Source organism: Ptychodera flava, chromosome 1, assembly GCF_041260155.1.
Source record: "Ptychodera flava strain L36383 chromosome 1, AS_Pfla_20210202, whole genome shotgun sequence".
NCBI lineage: Eukaryota > Metazoa > Hemichordata > Enteropneusta > Ptychoderidae > Ptychodera > Ptychodera flava.
Window position 1 is genome coordinate 55922374 of NC_091928.1, and position 23426 is coordinate 55945799.

The window sequence follows — 23426 nt, forward strand, 5'->3', positions numbered from 1 at the left end:
TCCTATCTACTTTCACAACCACATGGGATGCGATGGTTCTTTTATTTTGAAAAAGTTACATGAAATCGATACTGACACCGGAGTGGGTACCGGACCAGAGCCAAATACCATAGCTAAGATGGGTAATGGTGGAATTACCGGTATGTGTCTTATGAAAACATTTATCTTTAGTGCCACAATTGTTGTTTGTGGAGAGAGGGAGACAAAGAAACGTTTCTTTCATATAAAGTTTATGGACAGTGCTCAGTTGATGTCTGGGTCGCTCGCGAAGTTGGCAAAGACTGTGCCAGAGGATGGATGGACGGCAGTACCACTTTTGTACCCGGACATTCAGCGGGCGAAAGGTTTCTTCCCGTATGAATATTTAGATTCTCCCGAGCAATTGGAAGAAGAGGAGCTCCCACCAAGAAAAAAAATTCATAGCGAATGAACGGAAGAGGGGATTTTGGAGTCCGATCACGAACATGCATTGCAAGTATGGGACGAAGTTGGATGCCGGACGATTCGTGATTATATGAAATTCTATTGCGAGACCGACGTTCTCCTTCTTGCAAATATATTCGAAAATTTCAGTGACACATGTTTAGAAGCATATAAGTTAGACCCAGCCCACTATATGTCAGCATGGGATGCTATGTTACTTTACACAGGTAATAAATTTAAACTCATTCAAGATGCTGAGCAGATGAATTTCATTCAGAGGGGAATTCGAGGTGGTATCAGTCAGTGTAATATTCATTATTTACAGACAAATCATCCGGCTTACGCAACAGACGAGCCTGGCGGAGCTGGCGGGAATTACGATCCGGAGAAACCGTTAACCGAAATAAAATATCTCGATGCTAATAATCTTTACGGATGGGCAATGAGTCAACCAATGCCAAGGGGGGGACTTCATTGGATGACGATGGAAGAATTGTTAAATTGGTCTGCTCAGAATGGTGGAGCAGGCTTGGATTGGGGACCCAGCGCTAGATTTCCGCCAAGTTTTCTAGAAGTAGACTTAGAATATCCGGCCGAATTACATGAAGAACATTCCGATCTACCTCTCGCGCCACATCACTACGAATTTCCGAGGCAGGGCAGTCGACTGATTACAAGTCTAATGGACAGAGAGAGATACGTCTTACATTATAAGTTGCATGAATTCTATCTTCAGATGGGAATGCGACTGAAAAAGATTCATCGGGTGCTTGCCTTCGAAGAGGCAAAGTGTCTCGCGGAATATATTGACTATAACACTAAAATGAGGGCAAAGGGAAAGACAGATTTTGAAAAGAATTTCTATAAGCTGATGAATAATGCAATGTTCGGCAGGACAATAGAAGACGTTCGAAAGTACAGAGACTTTAAATTTGTTTCGGGCCGCAGCAGTACCGATAGTGGTCGTAAAAAGATTCAGAAGTATAATCCAAAGATGAAACATATAACTCTCATAACTTCCGAAGAGGATGGCGATTCCTGCGACAGTTTCCTACTGGAACTGAAAAGAGATCAATATGAATATAAAAAGCCAGTTTTCATTGGCGTGGCAGTGCTTGAACTTTCTAAGCTGCTTATGTATGAGACGCATTACAATTACTTTCGAAAACGGTTCAAGGAATACGATTAGCCTACATGGATACTGACAGTTTTGTTTACAGTGTACCTCTTTCTTCTCCAGACACCGCCAGCGTCAGAACTTTCAATGATATAGTCCGAGAAGATGTAGAACAGAATGGTGAGAAGTCGATATATGATACTTGTGGTATGAAAGACATGATTAGAGTTCCAAAGATTAATAAAAAGGTGATAGGTAAATTTAAAGATGAGTTGAATGGTGAATCTATTCTTGATTTTGTCGGCATACGCTCGAAAGTGTATGCTTTTCGGACTCCAACTTCGGAGACGAAAAAAAATAAAGGGATAAAAGATGTGTGTGTTAGAAAACATTTGAACTTTGAAGACTATAAGGATCTGTTTGAAACTGGTGCATTTCAAAGGAAGGAGACCGAGCGGGCACATTTTGTACAGTTTGTACGGAAATACCCCTGAGAAATTCGTAGTGAAAAGCGTAGTAAAATCATGATGGCACAAAATGATATCAAACGTGTGCAGTTATACAATCCAGACACGGGCGAATGGCTGGCAGAAACATGGCCGATAGGACGGAGTTCCCCTTCGGAATAGAAACGGAATTAACTTTCATATCCATTTAGTCCGTAATACCGCATGTATCGTTCTAGCTTTGGACTAAATCCTTCTTGTTTTTGTATTTCTAGTGCCTGATGAAATATGTCCTGAATAAGTTCTGAGGTGTTTTCTGTTGTTGCGCCTTTTTCTTGTATTTTTGTAAGCAGCTGTTTATATTGAACGTAATAATGTTTATATTTCTCTCGCCTTTTTGATACTCCTGTTTTTCCTTGAATTACATCAATAATAACACCTGGTATAGGAGTTAAAGCTAAAAGAACTGGAACTGTCGGAATTGCCGCTATTACAGCTGAACTTACAAGAATTCCCTTAGTCACATTAAGAGCCATATCAATCCGGCCCATGAATTTATAACTGCGGCGATATGCAATGCTAGTTCTTTCGATATAGTCGGCCAATTTGTCAACGCTTTCAACAACTGATTAGCTATATTAGCTTTCATTAAGGAATGTCAAAAGACTAACTTCTTTAAGCGACTAGAATTCATAAACGTCTTTCAGGAGGTTGATGATGACATGGAAGTCCAACATCTACAAGAATATTGGGTTTATCTTTCAGTCAGATGGAAATATTAATGTGAAGATGTGATTTATTTTTGATTTTTTTTCTTCTGAGTTACTATATACACAAAGTGAAACTTAAGATGTGATTTATTTTCTTTTTAACTGTAATTTTTTTCTTCTACACTACTATATACATTACACAAAAATGGGATACAATAGATCATTATTACCGAATTTCAGCAACCGAATACCGCAGGGAACGAAGTCAGAAAGAACTCATCATGTGGTTGCTCATAATCCAAGTGAGGCAGATCCAGGCCAGACACTTATCATACGATGTCCGAAGTTAGAAAGCAGAGTAGTACTAGTTTCAGATACTTTCGACCAGGTTTTTGATCTCGAAGTAACGGGACATGAATATAACCGAGTAGTACAAAATGTTGCAAAAAATATAATCGAGCGTATGGTTCTCACTTTTGAGGGACAGGCACTTTTCAATTTGAATAAATATAATGTTATTGAATGTTATCGCGATCTCTTCAAACATAAAAAGGAGAGAACGAACATGACATTGTACGGAATTCAGAACGAAAATCTAAGAAAATTGAGAAGTTGCGCGGCTAATGCAGATGCCGCTGTCGTCGAGGATAGTTTACTTTTTGATGCATATAAAACAAAATATGCTATTTGTCTGTCTCATCCCCTCATAACAGGTCATAGGGTTGCATATCCATCAGCGTTAGGTAGTCATATTGAATGTGAAATTACGCTTGCACCCGCCTCCCAATTACTTGTCAGTAATCATGTTGTTACACCCAATTATAAATTAAAAAACATTCAAATGGAATATGAGACAATCTCTGATCAAACACTCGCGATGTCAACTGCTGGTTATTACAACAACGGAAAAAGTTACCTTTACGAACATTTACATTATTTTAGAACAATCCCATTCAAAGAATCAACCACGGTTATCAATTAAAATATAAATGTACCACGACATAGCATAAGAGGTATCGTGATACTCTTCACTAAAAATCAGAATCAGTCAGAACTGAATAGCGAACTTTTCTTTAATCCATCCATTGAATCTGTGTCTGTAATGATTGAGGGTATTGCGAACAAAATATACGCTCAGAAGATGTTACCAAGACAATTTTGGACAGAAACACGATGGTATTTTGCTGAAGATAAAGATTGGTGTGAAATTGATATAGATGAAGTCGATTATTTGAAGAATAAATTCTGTCTGTTTATTGATCTGCATAGCTTTAAAGATATTGAATTTCATGGAAATGGTCTAAGAGTAATGAACACAAAAGATGGTATACAACTTGAAATAATAAAAATGGATTCATCAGTTAAGGGTGTCGACGCTCGCGATGATAATATATTTGCTCATGTTTATGTTATCAGTGATGCAATGGTCTCTGTTGAAAATAGTAGATTAAAGTCTATACTATTTTAGTTAACTCCCGAGTTCAGAAAAAATTCTGCAGAAATTTTCATGAAAACTGTAGAATTTCAGACCTGTGTTATGACATCACCAGCTGCTAAGCAACACTCGAAGTTATTACGTAAGCAGTATTGCGAAAGTCCTACCGGAAAGCCCCTGCTGGAAAGGTATTGTGCAACAGCGTTCCGTAGGGAAAATCTAACATAAGTGTTAATATTGCTCCGTAGGAAAAATGAGAAACATAGTGAAAATTCACACAACACAGCCAGAAGATATTGATAAAATTCACATCTATATACTTATATCCAGAAGACGTTCCGAAGAGCAGAATTTTATACTTACATCACAGTCAGAATCTATCGAAGAAATGGTCTCCCTTCCATCCTGATAATAGAATGCTGATGTAATGGGGAATTCCCCACTGAGTTATATACCGGTATAATAGGCCACTCAGACTCGCTAGCTATGACACTGACATAAGTGTTTATTATACGTCAGTACTCGGGCCAGCTGTCGCGGAGTTCATATACAGGTCACCCTCACTTCATGTTATTTTTAGCTACAGGGAATTTTTCCTTCCCTCCCTGTAGTTATTTTTGAATAAAATGGTGTAAAAAATTCTTATTTATCCCAATTATACACCCTTATATATACTACTCTGGTCAGTTTCTTTTTTTTTTTTTTTTTTTTTTTTTTTATCTTTTCTCATTTTATTGTCATTATTCATATTTTACAGAGAAAAGGTATCCTTAAACGGAGAAAAACATTACATTAAATTGATTATGCTAACGTAATCCTCTAGCTGACTAGCATGTGGATTCTTCAATTTTTCTATTTTGTACCGTTGAATAAATTCATTTTTCAAAATAATCTTTACAGGCATTACTGTGCCTCCAGTTACCCAGTATTTATGGATTGACCATTTAGCAAGTAGAATTAAGAGGTCAACCATGTCACCTTTATCACCAGGTCTAGTCTCACCTAAGTCACAATTAAAAATAATATCTGCCTTTGATAATATAATATTGTGTCCTGTATAATTACTTGCAATATACGAAACATGTTTCCATAAATTTTGTGGCTACATCACTCCAAATAGCGATGTTCTAAAGTATCAATACTGAAACAAAAATTACAGTACATAAAATCAATTCTTTTCCAGTAAAATAAATATTTGTTACATGGTATGAGTCTGTGTAATAGTTTCCACTGAAACTCTCTCAATTTGTATTCTTTTGTAACTATGTAAATATTTCTCCATACTCTAATACAATTATGTTCGTTTCTTAAACTTGTTGCTTGTAAAGATACAAACCACTTAAGTAACTTATCGTCTGCCCCACGTTTTTGCTTTTCAAATAATTTATAATAAACTCTCGATGTCAATTTATTTACACGAACAAAATTGGACTCTGTTCGTACTCCATACTCTGTGTTACCTTCTGTTGTAATACATGGGTAAAACATATTATATTTATTCGTCCATTTCCATAATACTATGTTCATCTTAGCACTATCACTTGCTTGTACCATGCATTGAGAATATTCACATAAAAACTTGGAATCTGTGATTGACATTTAGGGCGCCCTGTTCTGTAGTCTACGGAAGCACTTTGTCAGAGCGCTCCGAACTTTATGAGTTTTTCGACATTAAAGGGCTACTTTTGTGACGAACTCAATTCGATACACAAATCAAGTTAGAGAGCTTACGTCAGTGTTACAAATAGGACTGAATAAGAGCTAAAATTGAAGACTTTCTGGGACATTTTCGTGTGTATGAGGAATCATGGCCATGGTGGGTAGTGAACGTACAACATATGCGCAGGTGGTAGAGAAAGACTAGAATGCGGATCAAAACTTTATAATACTGGTGAGCCCCCTGTTTTACCACTTTTCCTCAAGCAATCTGATGTATTGCCGCCTGAAAACAAACAATGGCTATCAGGAGAGGAAATTCTGAATGCTATTGCAGAAGTTATAACCATGACCAGCCTGGAAGGATTACAGCGTGTACGAGGTTTATGGAGAATCTACCTAAATGATAAAGCGGACAGAGCAATACTTCTTCAACACGGAGTAAGATTGCGAGGAAAAGCAGTCGAGCTTTGGGGTAAAAATCCATATCGCAGAGACATTAACGAAGACTGGATCAGGCTAACTGTCAAAGATATTCCTCTCTCTGTCGATGACAGTGCCATAGCAGACACGCTAAAAGTACTCGGGTGTAAAATAAAGACACGGATAAATCAGATGAAATGGAGAATTAACGGCAAGTTAATCAACGTGCTGAATGGAGACAGAACTATATTTATTGAAAAACCCACAACACCGATACCAACTTCCATCAAAGTTGGTTCGTTTGCTGGTAGAATTTTCAGTAATCAACAACAACAGGCAGAATAAATGCAAAGTTGCAGCAAATGTTTGGAAAACGGACACATAGCTCGCAATTGTTCTAAACCTGTTAAATGCAGAAAGTGTAATAGAGATGGACATATGCAGGATAGTGTGAATAATCAAGAACAACTCCAAACAAATGAACGCCAAACAACAGCTGTCACAAACTGTCAAAAAACCAATGAAATCGCATCAAGTAAACAATCAATGCATTTTGAAAGAGGCACAACAGTTACGCAACGCCAGCAAACAACTGCAGATGTTAAGGAAAGCAAAGCACAGAGTACCATACTTTCCTTCCTCAAAGATCACAGAGGACAAGGTGACAAATCATCACGTAACAAAGAAACAGATACAAATGAAGAAGACAGCGGTGCAACCGAGAACAGCGACGGGGAAGAGCCACAGTATAACACCTCACGAGAAGATATCTCAGAACGGTCTGCTGAATCGCACCCTATAAAGTCTATTCAGCAAAAGGTTGATTGTGGAAAAACTAAGAAAAGAAAGAGGAGATGTAAACAAATATCGGCATCAAAATTATGAACAAGCTCAAACTTTTATCCCTCAACGTGAGGGATTTCAATGACAAGACAAAAATGAAATGTGTTCAGCAATGGATTAAACAACAGAAAGCTGAAATAGCATTTCTGCAAGAAATATACATTAACAGCCATAATATCCAGATCTTGGAAGAGGAATGAGGTAGAAAGATTTATTATTCTGAGGGAGACAACTATAGCAGAGGAACTGCGATATGGATTGGTAAAAAGTCTGGATTACAAGTAGATTCAACGAAATATGACAATTTTGGCAGAATTGTAAGTGTTAACGGCACTCATAACAGTATAAAGCTATCACTCTGTTCTGTTTATGCACCAAATACTAGGCTGCAGAGAAGTCAATTTTTCACAAGTCTGATTAATTTTATAAACGACAACTGTATATATGAAAATATTGTGGTAGCAGGTGACTTCAATTGTACGTTGAACAACCAACTAGATGGGCTACCACACCATGCCTCTCGGAAACAACGAGACAGATCAATAAGTGTCTTACGTCATTTAATGGGACAATTCCAATTGATGGATATATGGAGAAAACTTTCCCCGGGCGTTAAGCAGTTTCCTTGGCGCAGACTACATCCATCGCCAGTATATAGTCGCATCGATTATTTTTTCATTTCTGATCATCTAACGAAGTCAACAAAGAAAATTGATATTAGACCAGCCATTATGACAGACCATATGGCAGTATTCCTAGAAATAGAAACAACGTTTGAAAGCAGGGGTCCAGGATCATGGAAATTAAATAACAAGCTTCTTGAAAACGAAGAATTCGTGCGTAATGTGAGAGACATTATACAGCAAAGCAATGAACGCGATTTTATGAACCGAAGAACACAATGGGAAATGGTAAAGAAAGAGATTAAAGACTGTGCAATGGAGGTAACTAGAAAAACTACCAAAAATAACAATAAGAATATTCCAAGCCTTGAACGTCACCTCAAAGACTGTGAAGCACGAATGATAGCTGACCCGTCGGATGCAAATATTATACAGTATGGAGAGACAAAACAGAAGTTAGAAAACATTTACAGTCTACTTGCAGAGGGTGCTCAAATACGATCAAGAGCGGCATGGATTGAAAAGGGAGAAAGAAACACCAAATATTTTCTGAGATTGGAAAAACATAACGCAAAGAAAAAAGAAATTAAAGAGCTGTTGAATGATGATGGTGATATGATTACAGACACCGATTGTATACTACAGGAGCAAAAGAAGTTCTACCGACGGCTGTATACTAAAAAAGACAGCGAGATTACTTTAGACGAATTTTTGGGTGACGTCACAATACCACAGTTGTCGGAAGAACAAAAGCAAATGTGTGAAGGTTTAGTAACTGAAGAGGAATGCTATGCAGCTCTGAAAGGAATGGCAGGAAATAAATCTCCGGGTTCGGACGGCTTGTCGGTTGAGTTCTACTGCTTCTTCTGGGAGGACGTAAAATTGTTAGTTGTCTCCGCTTTAAATGAAGGATGGGAAGCTGGTGAACTGTCGATTTCGCAAAGACGAGGAATGATGACATTGGTGTTCAAGAAAGGTAACGAGTCTGACCTAAACAATTGGAGACTGTATCGCTTTTAAATAATGACTATAAAATTGCAACAAAAGCTCTTTCAAATAGATTAAAACATGTATTGCATTCTATTGTACATAAAGATCAGACAGGATATATGAAAGGACGATATATTGGTGAAAATATAAGACTTATTTCCGATGTTTTACAGTTCACAAAAAAGAGAAAACAAAATGGTATTATTCTATTCGTAGATTACGAGAAAGCTTTCGACACTGTAAATTGGAACTTTTTGTTTCAAGTGTTGAAAAAGTTTAATTTTGGTCCAAGTTTTATACGTTGGGTGGAGTCGTTGTATACCAATATTTCAAGCTGTATAAATTATAAAGGTTGGCACACAGAGTATTTCTCGTTACAGAGGGGAGTGCGTCAAGGCTGCTCACTTTCAGCTCTTCTTTTTCTACTGGTCATTGAAACTTTGGCATGTACAATTAGACAACATCATCACATCAGTGGTATGATTTACTTATGGTATGTCTGCAAAAATATCACTTTTAGCAGACGACACGACTATTTTTGTTAAAGATAAGCATTCTCTGGAAGCTGTTTTCGAAGTTATGGATACCTTTCATAGGAGCAGTGGTTTGAAAATGAGTAACAAGAAGACTAAAGCTATGTGGGTTGGGGAAAAAAGGAATTGCAATGAGAAAATTGGAAGTGTAGAGTGGACAAAGGACCCAGTCAAAACCCTTGGAGTTTACTTTGGTTATGATGAAAAGAAATGTGATTCACTGAATTGGGACGGGAAATTAATCAAATTAGAAAAACTACTTAACTCTTGGGCACAAAGAAATTTAACTATCTTTGGCCGGGTTACAATTGTAAAAGTTTTGGGCATTTCTCAGATAGTTTATTTAGCCGTGTAATAGGTATCCCAGGCAATATTAAAGTTAAAGTGCAAAATCTCATGGACAACTTCATTAAGAAAAAACGGCCTATAAAAAATCGAATACTCGAATTTGGATATGAGCAAGGGGGAGTAAACCATCTTAACTTAGATAACAAATTAAAAGCCATCAGTGCAATGTGGATCAAAGGCTCCTTGATAATAAAGGCAGCACATAGACTGCTATTCCTTGGTCCTATTTCCAGCTGGGTGATTCTCATGATTTGTTGCAGCAAAATCAACTCTGGTAAGTTTCTTTGGCCTGGGAGGGCCGGTGGATTCGTGGGGGGGGGGGGGGTCACCCTATTTTTGACTTTGGTGATGGGGGGGTCACCATGTTTTTGAAATGCCCAAGGGGGGGGGGTCAGTGTGTTTTTGAATTTCGACACAGGCTCATAATTGCCTAAAATGCATCGTGTCAGCCACAAATTTCATCCAGTTGCATTTTTCGGCGCGCCCTTCAGGTCCGTAATTTTAATAATCAGACATATTTTTCAGCACGCCCAACTTTAACATATCGGGCATACATATATCAGAGATATATGTATGTTCAATATTTTTCAGCGTGCTCTTTGAGCTCATTAGGGACTGGTCAGTTTCTTCAGCCTGGGGGGGGCGGTGGATTCATGGGGGGTCACCCTGTTTTTGACTTTGGTGATAGGGGGGTCACCATGTTTTTGAAATGCCCAATAGGGGGGGGGGGGTCAGTGTGTTGTTGAATTTTGACACAGGCTCATCATTGCCTAAAATGCTAGTGTCAGCCACAAATTTTATCATTCAGTTGTATTTTTCGGCGCGCCCTTCATGCACATAACTTTAATAATCAGTCATATTTTTCAGCACACCCAACTTTAACATATCAAGCATACATACATCAGATATATCTGTATGTTCAATATTTTTCAGCCTGCTCTTCAAGCTCATTACTTTAATATATCAGACATTTTTCAGCATGACCTTTAGGTGCATGACTGTACAAGGCATATATATCAGAGATATCAGGATGTTTCATATTTTTTGGCGCGCCCTTTGGGCGCCATACTTTAATAAATCAGAGATATCTTGATGTTTGCTAAGTGAAAGTGTACCATTATGAAATCTGCATTTCATATGAAAAGGATGACAAATTCCTGATACTTTTCTGTTCTCTCTATGAGAATTCAGTATGAGAAAGCAACATGCACAAATATTTCACAATATATATTTGATACAGTGACTTATTTTAGAGATAGAAAAATGTCAAGATATCTTTCCTTCTCATTGATGCAATTATTTTCCTTTGTTTCACAGGTTTTCTGTAGAAAGATGCTTTTTTATGAACAAAATAACAGTTAAAAAAGGCAGTTTTTGTCATTATGAGCTGTGCTTTTATGGTTTATATGTTACAAGAAAAGGTCCTCTCAGACACTGTACACATCAGATTTAGCTAAAAAGCTCTCTATGGCTCCTCAGGAGATTTAATTGGATGGTTGGCAAGTCTTAACACCCATCAAAGTTTTTGATTCACTGCTTTTTCCTCTTTCATATTAATGATTGACATCCATTTCTGTACAACAGTTCAGGACATAGAAAGTGTGAAATACATTCACAGCTCATTCAAAATGTACTGTATTCAAACACTTTCCAGTTGTCGCGTGCGGGAGGGGGTTCACCCTGTTCTATTTTCAAAATTTGGAATGGGGGGGGTCACCCTGTTTTCAAAATTTTGAATAGGGGGGTCAGCTACTTTTTGACGTCTGCAAAAAATAATCCACCGCCCCCCAGGCCGAAGAAACTGACTAGTCCCTTAAGTACATATTTATCATTCTATAAGGTATATGATAAAACCTTTACAGCCCTGATATGGCTTTGGCGGCCCTTGGTCGTACGTATGTGAAAAATTTGAGTCAAGCAAGCCAATCTTCTTACACAGGTCCATCGATAATCGTCTTGCATATTTGGTTTTTCTTTGTAATATCCAATGTCCTTTATAAATTAATTCATTTATGTATTGAGTTGGATTGTTGTAAGCAAATCAATCAATAATGAATCATTTTCAATAGAGAAATCTCGGGGTATTCACCGCCCTAAAATCCTGCATTAGGCCGCTTTCAAAAAAATGGTGAGGGGGGAGGGGGGGGGCTGGAGGATTAACAATTGAAATCTTTTTTTTTCAGATCCCCCCTCAATACCCTCAAAAATTTTCAATTCCCTCCCTCAATACCCTCAAAAATTTTGAAGTTCCCCGATTACCATATAGCCGCATATTTATTAGGAATGCACGCAGAGTAAAAAACATGTAATGTGTCATTCTGCACGCAGATGTTCAACACTACCTCTTATCAGTAGGTTGTAGAGCCATATACCTAGGGCAAGTTCTTAAATTGATTCATTTTTAAATGCATCAGTGAACTTTTCGGATTTGTCAGTCTAAGCCGACTTGAGTTTATCCAGCTCTGGCCAGTTCAATGGCACCAGCTGAAAAGCACACAAAATGACAATCATGAGAGAGTATGGAAATTGTGTATTCCTAGCTACGTTTAACCAAATTGTGAAAAAATGAGCACAGTGACCTACCGAATTTTTTTTTCAAAAGTACAAGACATATACAACTTAGATGCCACTTATAAATGTTTTACAAAATTGACAATACTGGAAGGTTAAAATATTCTATGAAATTAATGTTTTAATCTCAGAAATTTTGGATGTATAATAATGGCAAATTTGATAAAAAATAAAAGATTCCATTAAGTCACACATTTTTCCATTTAAATTAGAGTCTTTACTGTTCAAAGTTTTACTTTTGTAATATTGGATTGTTCTCTTATGCCAGAATTCAAAAATCCATGGTAACTGTTAGTCCCCTAGTCTTCTATGTGTTGCTCTCTGGCTGGATCTTGTGTACAAGTAGATGTATGTTTCACTGTAAATTGAGTGTCCTATGACCGAAAATCTTCTTAAACTACATCAGAGTCAGAGCTACATGTATCACTGTCACTGCCAGTATGTAGTAGCAGGGCAGTAGTTGTATTAACTTTTATTTTGACAATATTTTTGTTCAGTTTATACAATTGCGTTCTTGTTCTACTCCCTACAGCTTGTTGAGCTATCCAGTATTCAGCTTGCCAGCAGCCTACGTGTACCGTGCATTTGTATCATTCAATTATCACCAATATTTAGACAAACGGGCTTTGTTGACAAACTGAATATTGTTTTTCAGCAGCATGCTGTAAAGAGACACCAAGAAACTGTGTTTGATACATTGCATAGAAATAATAAAAAATTATCAACAGTTGTAGCTCCTGCCCAATTACAAGGCCAACTTGTTTTACTAAAATTTAATGGCATTAATATATTTTTAGATTTTCTTCGAGATTAAAGACATAAAATATGACAAAACGGTTCTAGATTTTGTTCAATTATTACTAACATTAGAACCATTGGACGACATCAAAATGTTGGGAGTCAAAATATTTTCAGGTCCCCCTATAGGCATAGCAAAATTTTCAAGTCCCCTACTCGACTACCCCAAAAATTTTCGAATCCCCCCTGAATTCCTCCAGCTCCCCCCTCACCATTTTTGAACGCGGCCTTATGTAGGATTTTCATACTACAATAAACAAATGGCACACATTAAGACTGCAGACATGGTATTCACTCAAAGAATACATAGAGAATAGGGTATTTGTTTCTTATAACATTTATTTTATTTCAGATAATCAAAGAACTGAATGAACGCAGGGATTTCTTGACATCACCAGCCAATGTGCGTGTTCATATGTCAACAGATCTTAATAAACTGTCACCTTTGACCTCTCCACTGTCACCATGGATGGATCACTTTGTGACTTCTCATAAGGACAATGCTGAAAAACAGTAAGTAATCGCCTCCTGCTGAAAACATCATTGAAAGAGGCCCCTATCCCCCTGAAAACAGTAGTCCCTTGTTTGCCTGAACAGTAAATAGCCACCGAAAAGAGTAAGTTGGACCCCCCTCACCAAAGAACAGTAATTAGCACTAGCAATCTCCTTCCTTGAAAAAAGCAAGTGGTCATCTCCCCCTCAAAAAACGAAGTAAGCCCCCTTTAAGTCATAAATATCCTCCCCCCTAGAAAATAATCTTAGCTCCTCCAAAAGGAACAAAGCTACGATTTTAACTATGAAATGGAAGAATGTGTTTGCCAAAAAAATGGCCAAAAATTGTGGCCTTTGCACTCCACACCTATCATTAACATAAGGTATAACGGGGGCAAGCCGCCATGAGTAGGCAAATACATTGATAATGTCTGATGTAGATAATCCAGTTTTATCACTGAAGTCTGTTTACATCATGATAAGAATGAAATCAGGTGCAATTTTGAATCTGTGTCGGTATAATTCAAATCTTGATAATGCTAACGTGATGCAGTAACATGTGATATCGGAAAGTCACCTACAAACAAAAGCATGTGATGAAACAGTATTCCAGTGTGACTGCAGTGTACAACTATCAAGGCAGCTACAAAAGACTTGTCATTCAGTGTTGAACACAGTACATGCACAGTACATGTACCTACCTTCTTTACTCACATACATACACCAGTACACAATTACATACAGTACCGGTACATACATACTGTTATACATGTATACATACATACAGGCAGACAGGCAGCCATACATCCGGTGCCCTGCGTACATGTACAGACATGCTGTATATACCGGTATATACAGACAGGCACAGACAGACATGCAGATAGATGTACCTCACATACGTTTTATTAGTCTGTCAGAAATACAAAGTCCAAAGAAAGAACTTTTTCAGTGAAATCACTTTCCCAAACGACAATACTGAAAATCAGCTTATTTCTCTACTAACAAAACAAGAGTTATCTTTTAATAAACAACTTGCAGATTATATTTTTACTTTATATAAACAAAGAAATACCTAGTTATATTTATTATTAGCTAATATTATTATACTGTAATACTTTATCTTTATTGAAGAAAATTTGAACTTATTTTTGTATCACACTTTTATTGCCACAAATGTGGTGTAAATCCTATATTTACAAGCAAGCAATAAAAATATTATTATTATTAGTAATAGTAGTACTATTACACACACACACACACACACACACACACACACACACACACACGCGCATGCATTCATCCATACATACCGGTATATGTATACATACAGGCAAACATACACACATATACATAGATACATTTGTATATACATGATATACAGTACATGTGCATACAAATGTCCCGATGTACATATCCGAGCCACCCTTCAGAACAGAATGGATTAGTCCATATATTGACAACTACGAACCTTACTGAAAAGTATAGTCTGATCATAGGGGAGTTTGAAACACTCCAGGTCTGTCGTCGTACAGTCAGTGTATATCTCTGGCAATAGATCGTGATCTTCCGCTCATCGTCTATGATCCGGCGTTAATTTACCACAAGAGAAGGAATTTGATGCTTCGGGTGAGGCAACTTACAGTTTCGTTTCATCCTTTAAATTTATTTAAAGACGTTACCCAGGTTCTCGATGACTGTAGAAATCAATTGCTTAATCTGAGACTGCACCTTTATAGCGGCGCTTGGTCGACACTAAAAGAATATTCATGTAAGTAGACGCAATAATTTGGATATAGGCTATGAACTTAAACAAGTATGATTGGGTTCTACGCCCAGTACTCAATCCCTTTCCCTGGCCCCTAGGTTTCAAGTTATGAATGTGAAACGATTTCCTTGTCAACGACTTGTTGTATTTTCTCTGCCACGATCAGAGATTTAACCAATCAGAAATCTAGTGTGGACACTTCAGCCACCCGTTGAACGATATCCAATTTTTGAAACCCTCCTTTCCATTTCAATGCGATCGTACAGCACATAGGGAGAGTGTGTCATTTATCCACCTGGTGCAAATATACAGCAAGCGTTCGTCAGCTGGTCTCTGTCTATGTGTCAGGAATATGTCCAACAAGTTAACGCAACAGTTGGTTCTCTGCTGCATTAGCGTGTGAGTCTCAGTCCAGCTCACATTGTCTAGCTTACGAATGCCTTCGGACTTCGGACTTCTTTTACTCGGGGTGAAATGTGTGAAAGATCTGTCGTTTGAGGGCGCTCTCTATGCTCCCTCAGAGGGGGAAGGGCGTAGAAACGACATGCGACAGATCTTTCAGGCGAGGGATGAGGGAACACTAATATTTTAATACGGGGTATGCCGCCCAAGTTGCATACGTCACCTCCGCCATCAAAAAATGGTATGTTTGAACAACGATTATTAAACGCGTGTGTACTATTTACTATAGTGCCTACATACCTCCCAGCCGGATTGCAATGCAAATATCAAATGCATTTGACATCAGTGATTTTGAGAAAAAATATTATCGAGTTTCTGTTTTAAAATAATACGTATTGTTTGGGAAGGAAACCCTTATTTCTCCTCTTTGCCTTGCCAGTTCCTTAAGTTGATAAATTACAGTCATGACGTAGGATTACGGTGTCTCAAGAGTTTGCCTTCGTTTTGGGCCACACGTGCAATTGTGAGTATAAAGCGGGTCTGCAGGACGTGTACACCACCCTGCATGAAAATGAATTAGAGCTGTAATATATGATCTTGCTAGTCACTAACCATCAGCCCTTACTCCTTACGATTAGTCTGAAAACTAGCAACACCGTGATGGCAGCCCCGTATCTGCACAATAGAGACTTGGCTATACGAGTTGTAAAACGTTTTGTGGAAATACTATTTGCTGATGGAACGCAGAAACGAATTGACAGCGAAGTGGATCCCTCAAAACCAGGCGCCGAAAATTTATTGGACTCTATGCGCACAATTCTCCAAGATGTGGAGAGACAGGCTCTAGAAGACAATGGAATCGTCGACAAGGGTTCAGTGTATATGATCGGTGAAATAAAGAAAATATATAAAGATGACCCGGAGGTCAGTATCATTTCAAATATCTTTCTGGGATGTGAATTGAGCTAAAATATGACCATCGTCGAATTGCAGCATTGATAGTGAATGAGATGTTATGACCAATCTTTCATAAATTCCTGAACAACTGTCCATTTGCTTGTCCAGCTTGTCAATCGTTGCTGTCCGATCAGTTCAAATCTAGAAGTAGACTATTTGGAATCGATCAGTGGGCATGCAAAAGATTTAGGAACTACTACTGATTCGGGATTCTGCGACAATGGCTTTGCTATTGGGATAAAATACCCTGAATGATTATGGAATACATGTAATTGATTTGTTCACCGAACGATATACCCTAGATTGAAATCAGCCGATTACTAATTCAATCATTATATCGCCCATCCCTCCTCCTTCTTCTTTCTTTCACTCTCTCTCTGTCTGTCTGTCTATCTGTCTGTCTGTCTGTCTGTCTGTCTGTCTGTCTGTCTGTCTGTCTCTCTCTGTCTCTCTCTCTCTCTCTCTCTCTCTCTGTCTCTGTCTCTGTCTCTCTCTCTGTCTCTCTGTCTCTCTCTGTCTGTCTGTCTGTCTGTCTGTCTGTCTGTCTGTCTGTCTGTCTCTCTCTCTCTCTCTTGTGTCGACATCAACTCGCCGTATTGTCATAGGTGCTGTCATATCTGGCCCCCATAGCAGGTCACGGATCTATGTCACAACGTGGAAATAATAAAGTTGGAGACCCTTGCCCAGATGTTAACCTTATAACCATGGATACAAAAGAAACTGTTCCCTTATCATCCTTCAATGTCAAAAATCGTCCTTTGATGATAATATCTTCATCATTTTCCTGAGAAATGCTACGAGTAAGTCAATTAGTCAGTTTACTTTTTTCGTGTCAATTTAACTTTTTATTGCATAAAGAATAGAGACGTCACACCATTTCGAGAATTCGAGATTTCGTAATAATTTAAAGTCCTCTTCAGAAGAATTAGAACTTTTAGGAAAAAGGAGAAACATTGTGAGATTTGATAATCCAACGAAGTGACGTTATTTAAACAAATGTTTCACATAACCAGCAAGTAATTAAATCCTATGATTAAGAAACGCGTGACATCTCTTCTTAATATATCCAATTTCTGATTTCACCCAGGCCATGGTTCACAGTGGCTCCCTGCGTCGTCTTTTTAATGACTATAAAGATAAGATAGATTTCATATTTGTGTATATCTTGGAAGCTCACCCGGCGGATGGATGGATAACGGGTTCCCATTACAGTACGTTCAATGATGCTACAACTGTAGATGAGAGAATAGACGCTGCAAGGTGAGAATCATTGGTCACTACACATTCTTATAGACCCATACATTTAATAACCCACCTTCCTCGTACACCCTCAGATGGGGCGGGTGGGGGTTAAAGTTTTGCTCACACATTTTGAAGCCTGTCGTTTCTCATTGCCCGGAGTTTCTTTTGATGTATATGTTAGGTAGAGACAATGCATTTTATAACCTGTAGTCTGAACCGAACTTTCGGAGTCTTTAAACCCACTTGCACTTTGTGTCACTGTCTAGATCTGGAATGAATCGTTGGATTCCAAGCAATGTCTTCGATGACATTGACACGCACCGAAGTTCAAGTCATTGCAGAACAGATATCATGTTTCTTGTAAAGAGTGAGGTTCTCATTCGTGGGACTCTCAGAAAGTTGTATTTGCAAAAACAGTACCACTCAAAGTCTTAGAAGTCTCGACGTTTTAATTTCGGAGCATTAAGGCATTTGAGCGACGGGCGGTATAGATAGAGGCGACGCTCGCTATGCAAGATATCTTTGACTAAAGAACGAGGAAAGAGTTCAAGAAAAATCTAGCTTTCTTTCGATAAAAAACATACAACTACAGATTTTGTCGTTATGGTATATCTACAACGTTCGATCACGGAGGTTACATGTAGTTTTGAGATCTAAAACGCTTTACACCTACTTTTCGTCAATTTTGTTTGAATAGACACAGATTGACATTATTTTTTCGGACTGCTATAGAGTGCAGCAGAGAACCGAAAAGTTCTAGCTTTTTTGCTTTTGCTTGTATCAATATCTTTCACTGGATAATTATTAATATCTTACTTTGAAAAGCTATTTTTTGATTAGGCGATACATATTTTTGGTCTGAAGAACTAAGCTGCATGCAAATGTCGGTCATATAAAAAGCACTTTCTCAAAATTCAGTGCTTTTCAGGAGCGCGTTCGATTTCCGATAGTCGATACCGAAGGTTTCCGGTGTCCGATTTTTTTACGTCCACCAAAAGAGTTCAACGTTTGGAATAACTTTGTGTAGACAGCGATCAAGCCAATGTAAAACTAAAAGTGACCAGTGTTTGATGAAGTGGAGTAAATATTAATCCGTAAACCTGTGATCCATCACTGCAGCTTTAAAGGGACAGTCTTCAATCCCTGGTTCTCGCCCCAGCCGGTTTTGACATTGAGTATTTTATTCAGTTTGCAAATTTTCTTTTAAACAAAGCTTATAAACGTCCCGCCTCTTTAATATCGGTCTTTTAGTGGCATGGACTTTGCATAAATAAGCATTTTTGTCATATAACATGCTATTATTTTGATTGATAGAGTGGTGACCTATCGAATGAGATAATTGCACTATGTGTCACTTTTATTGTATGTAACGGCTGTCATTCTAGAAGACAGCAACCAACTAAAATTCAATAAATTACAATAAAGGACATTTTTACCGACAGATTATTGATTGAAGTGGATACTGAGTACAAGACGTTTACCGAGAACATCAAAGGTGTTGATCAGATACCAATTCTGCTGGACAACATGAACAACGACTTCAACCGTGCTTACTCAGCACAACCTGATCGTATCTTTGTTCTCAGGGATGGTAAATTTGAGTACATCGGGGAGACGGTCAGTGACTCGCTTCAAGCAAATCCAAAGAAACTAGCAAGCGATATAGTGCGAGATTGGTTGGAAACAGTGATTGTACCAACTGTATCGACAGTAATTCAGTCACAAAGAGAAGCATAAATCAGGTCGTGTTTGAAATTAACTAGTAATATATTTTCCAGGAAATGTAGGACTCCTATTTTCATTTGAACAACAATAACTATGTCCTTCAGATTCAGGTGATGTATCTTTCCGTGACGTGTTTTATCGAACGAGTGTAGACGTTAATGGTTGGCCATTCGTACAGGTGAAATGAGAGATTTAGCCCGATTTGAGTCTAGCAAAATGTACCTGACTGAGAAATATCTTCTGGTAACCTTAGAGTCTAGTAAGATAATTACAGCCCTTTGTTTGTTGACACTCGTAGATGTAGTATACACAACTGGATGACATGCTTTCTTAATTGGATATAGAACACTTTAATATTCTAAAACACTATTGGTATTGGAGTTAAGTAATATGCTTGAAAATTGTCATGGAAATGCAATACAAGTTATAGAAGGAACTTAATAGTTGATTATCCGTTTCCAGACAACATGAAATTGTTCCATTTTTAAGGTTAATATACATCGAATGGATACTTAGATTCTGAATTTCCATAGCATTTTCACTATGTCTCAAAGGCTTTGATAATTTTCATCTTCTTTTTCATCCTATCTTACTTGCATTTCATGAGTGTATTGTATGCCGGCTTGTTATCAGATTGAATCGTCGTTATGACAACAGACCGGGGAATGTTGCCAGGACAACCAGTCTGTTTGATATTTGTGACGCAAAATCTGGAACATCCGGGTGATATACTTTTGGTGTTTTCGTGACATTTTAAGTCACACGTTTCATGGTATTGGGCTAGTTCACGTCTCAAAAATGAATGTCATAAAACTTTTCTCAACTCTTTCTTTTCTTAGAAAATCAAGAATCAAAAATGGGGGTCACCATGCAAATTGCGGTACTATATTGTAAAATTTAATTAGTCCAAATATCTGTCTCCGAGGCGTATTCTGTCTTAATGTGTAGGGTTATTATAATTTCACTGTTAAAAATAAAACAAGAATGATGTACATATAATCTTAAGATGGTTTCTTCCTTATACACGTATTTACATCATGTCTGTAAAAGGTGTGAATTTTGATGATGATTTTTGATGAGTCATCACTATTTGTGTGTTATACAAATACCAATGAAAGCAATATTATTATACATGCGGCAGTGGATTTACTCAACAAAATCGAATTTTTTGGACATGTGATATTTAACATTGGTTTTAACCCGACCTAGTTTACATCTTATGATCCCGCCAGACAACAAAGTAGACAAATCCGCGCCACGCTTCAACTGTCAGAGGTTTCGTCGTGGATGTCAAAATAAAGCGCGCTATCTTCAGCTGATGTGACACATTAAAACAGAAGTGTATTTCCTGAGGCTCTCTTTACACGATCAAGGGCTGATCATTGGTCAGCAAGCGTATGATTGTTATCAGAAAACAGAAATGAGAAAATGTAGTGCAAATTTTGACATTGATTACACACCATGTGATAGTCCAGCACAAGGATAGCCATGGCATTTTTAGTTCAGGAAAGACTTGATATACCCGAAGTCTAACCCACGGTTTTTAATTTTATTTTAGAGCGGTGGAAAATACAAGTTTAATTTCAGTTATTATTATTTGTATTATAGGGGAAAGGGTGTGCAAAGTACTACAAAGTTCGGCCACTACTGTAGTTGTGCCAATACCTTGAACGTCTAAGCTGTCGAGAATTGCAAAGTGTTCAGTCAAATCATTATTTTACTGAGGAACGCATATCGCCAAAACTCGGTAGCTGGAAAACTTTGTCCTGAACCTATGGACATACTTACTTTGATCAACAAATATGATATTTTGAAAAAGTTTTTTTTTTAATGTAAAACTGAATACCGGTATCTCTAACTTGACCGTCCGACATTTCACGCCAGGTCATGGTCAGCACCAGAAATGAAAAATAGACCAATTGAAACTTCCTATCTTAAATCAAATTTCGACATTTGGTTTACTCAAAGCATGTTGTAAGGCGAAGCAGGGGTCAAGAGTTGGTAGCAAAAGAGAATAGATTATCAGTACAGAGCATTTATGTCTCTTTCCCTATCCGCGTGCCAACGGGAAAGGAAGGGGACGTCATTTTTCACCGTCAGCGGACAGCAAGCTAAGTTCACAGGCAAGTAGTAGGTAAAGATAATTTGTATGGATGTGAAGAATGGTGCAAATAACGGGACGGAAAGATATAATAGAGGGCTTTTGCTGGTGAGAGGGTGTGGGCCCGGGATTTAGTGGTGGGGAGTTGGGAGAAAGAATTTTTTTGGTAGGAGGGAATATTTTTTTCAATCGCAATGGATGGATAGTTGCGAAAAGCTTCTGCTTCCCCCGCTTACCTGTATTATGTTTGCATGCACACATTAAGATGTAAATATCTGGGTACAATCTGTTGAAACCAGCTGATTAACCTCGACATTCTCGAACCACGCATGAGCAGTCGTGATATCGAAATTGACAGGCGCAAAAAATGGCAATTTCTCCCTTCATTAGATGTGTTGTGATAAAGAGATGACACATTATACGGGAGTTGAAAAGTCATAGCATGAAAAAATGTGATTTTTAGATCGTTTACCAACATGTACTCAACAAATAGAAGCAGACTTGGGTATGAGCACAGTTGGCGACCTTCACGATACGAACATCTTCTATACAGAATGTCATAATTTACAAACAATTCTACTTGTCACCAAATCGGCATATGATGATTGCTAACATTTTAACCTGACGATTTGTTACAATAAAAGCGACATGGAAAGAATATTTCGTCATATTATGTGTCATCTGTGTTATTTTGAAGCAATAGCAGTATTTGGTCGTAGGCAGCGTCACAAAACGCCCAACACTCTGTAACCGAGAGTAACCGTATATTAATTGCCCCATAACTGGTTACAGGTAGATCATGGATATATGGGATATCCCTAATAGGTCAAAATAGAAAAAGTGTGCAGAGAAACAAACTGCTAAAATATTTGCACTCCTGCTTATTTGGGGGCCAAAGAGCGAAACAACAAACAATTGTCTGCACTTTGGATTGACTTGGGGTCACCTAGGGTCATACACTTTACAAGTTCTCCAGAAGAGAACAGTTTCGTGGATGCCATTGTTTGCCGTATTGGTCTCGACTATTTCGGGGAAAATATTGAATCGATGCCCGATATAATTTCTTCCTAAAAGAATGTAGTACTACCGTATAGGTATTTTTTACTGGATTAAGGTCTACCGAAGTGTGAAGGTTTTTCGTCCAAACGTTGACCTGTTAAGTGGCTATGTTTTCAGAAAGGTCAATAATATACCTAAACATAAGAGAAATCTCAACAGCAAGTTAATTTCTTTGAATTTTTAAGAGAAAAAAAAACCGCAAAAGGTTCGGACACTTTGGGAAATTCGTGCGCTCCCACAGCAATCTTAATTTTAGGGCCCAAGAGTTCCCGCACATGGCCGTGTCATTGACTCTACTGCCAGGGAAAGGACAACATTTTCTGACATTTGCTCGTCTCCTTACTTCCCATCTCCGAAGTGTAAAACTTTTTCACGTATCTTTCACGTCTTAAATATCAAGTAAAACAAGAATGACTACAAGTCAGTTACTACTTTCCTTACGGATTATCTTCGTCGGTAACCAAAGCACTCCCATAGACAGTGAACTAATCTCAACAACACTTACATCGACATTGCAAAATACATTGGGAGCTAATAATATTTTGCCATGAAATATTTCACATCTTAACTTAAGCTCAAGTTATAGCAAGCATCGCTGCAGGTTAGAAAAACTAAAACTCAGGTATTAGTACCTCCTCATTTCACCACCTGCGGTCTTGGAATGAAAGGCGCCCTCTATGACGTGTGGTGGAAATGTTAACCAACCACGAATTAGCCGTCCACGCATCACCTGTCGTTGTAACCTCGTAAAGTTTTACAGCATGGGT

At 38.0% G+C, this 23426-nt stretch overlaps 1 protein-coding gene across 2 annotated transcripts; it reads left to right on the top strand.

The window, feature by feature from the left end:
- The first annotated feature begins 14904 nt into the window (after positions 1 to 14904).
- On the top strand, positions 14905 to 20504 carry LOC139141754 (thyroxine 5-deiodinase-like). 2 transcript variants are annotated; one of them, XM_070711396.1, is made up of 5 exons: positions 14905 to 15034; positions 16214 to 16499; positions 17138 to 17332; positions 17620 to 17792; positions 19217 to 20504. In XM_070711396.1, the coding sequence occupies exons 3-5, from the start codon at positions 17324 to 17326 to the stop codon at positions 19509 to 19511; spliced, it is 477 nt and encodes a 158-aa protein (XP_070567497.1). In that variant the 5' UTR covers positions 14905 to 15034; positions 16214 to 16499; positions 17138 to 17323; the 3' UTR covers positions 19512 to 20504. The 2 variants fall into 2 exon arrangements, with proteins under 2 accessions (XP_070567497.1, XP_070567505.1); XM_070711404.1 differs by lacking the exon at positions 14905 to 15034 and adding an exon at positions 15042 to 15176.
- Positions 20505 to 23426: the final 2922 nt, after the last annotated feature.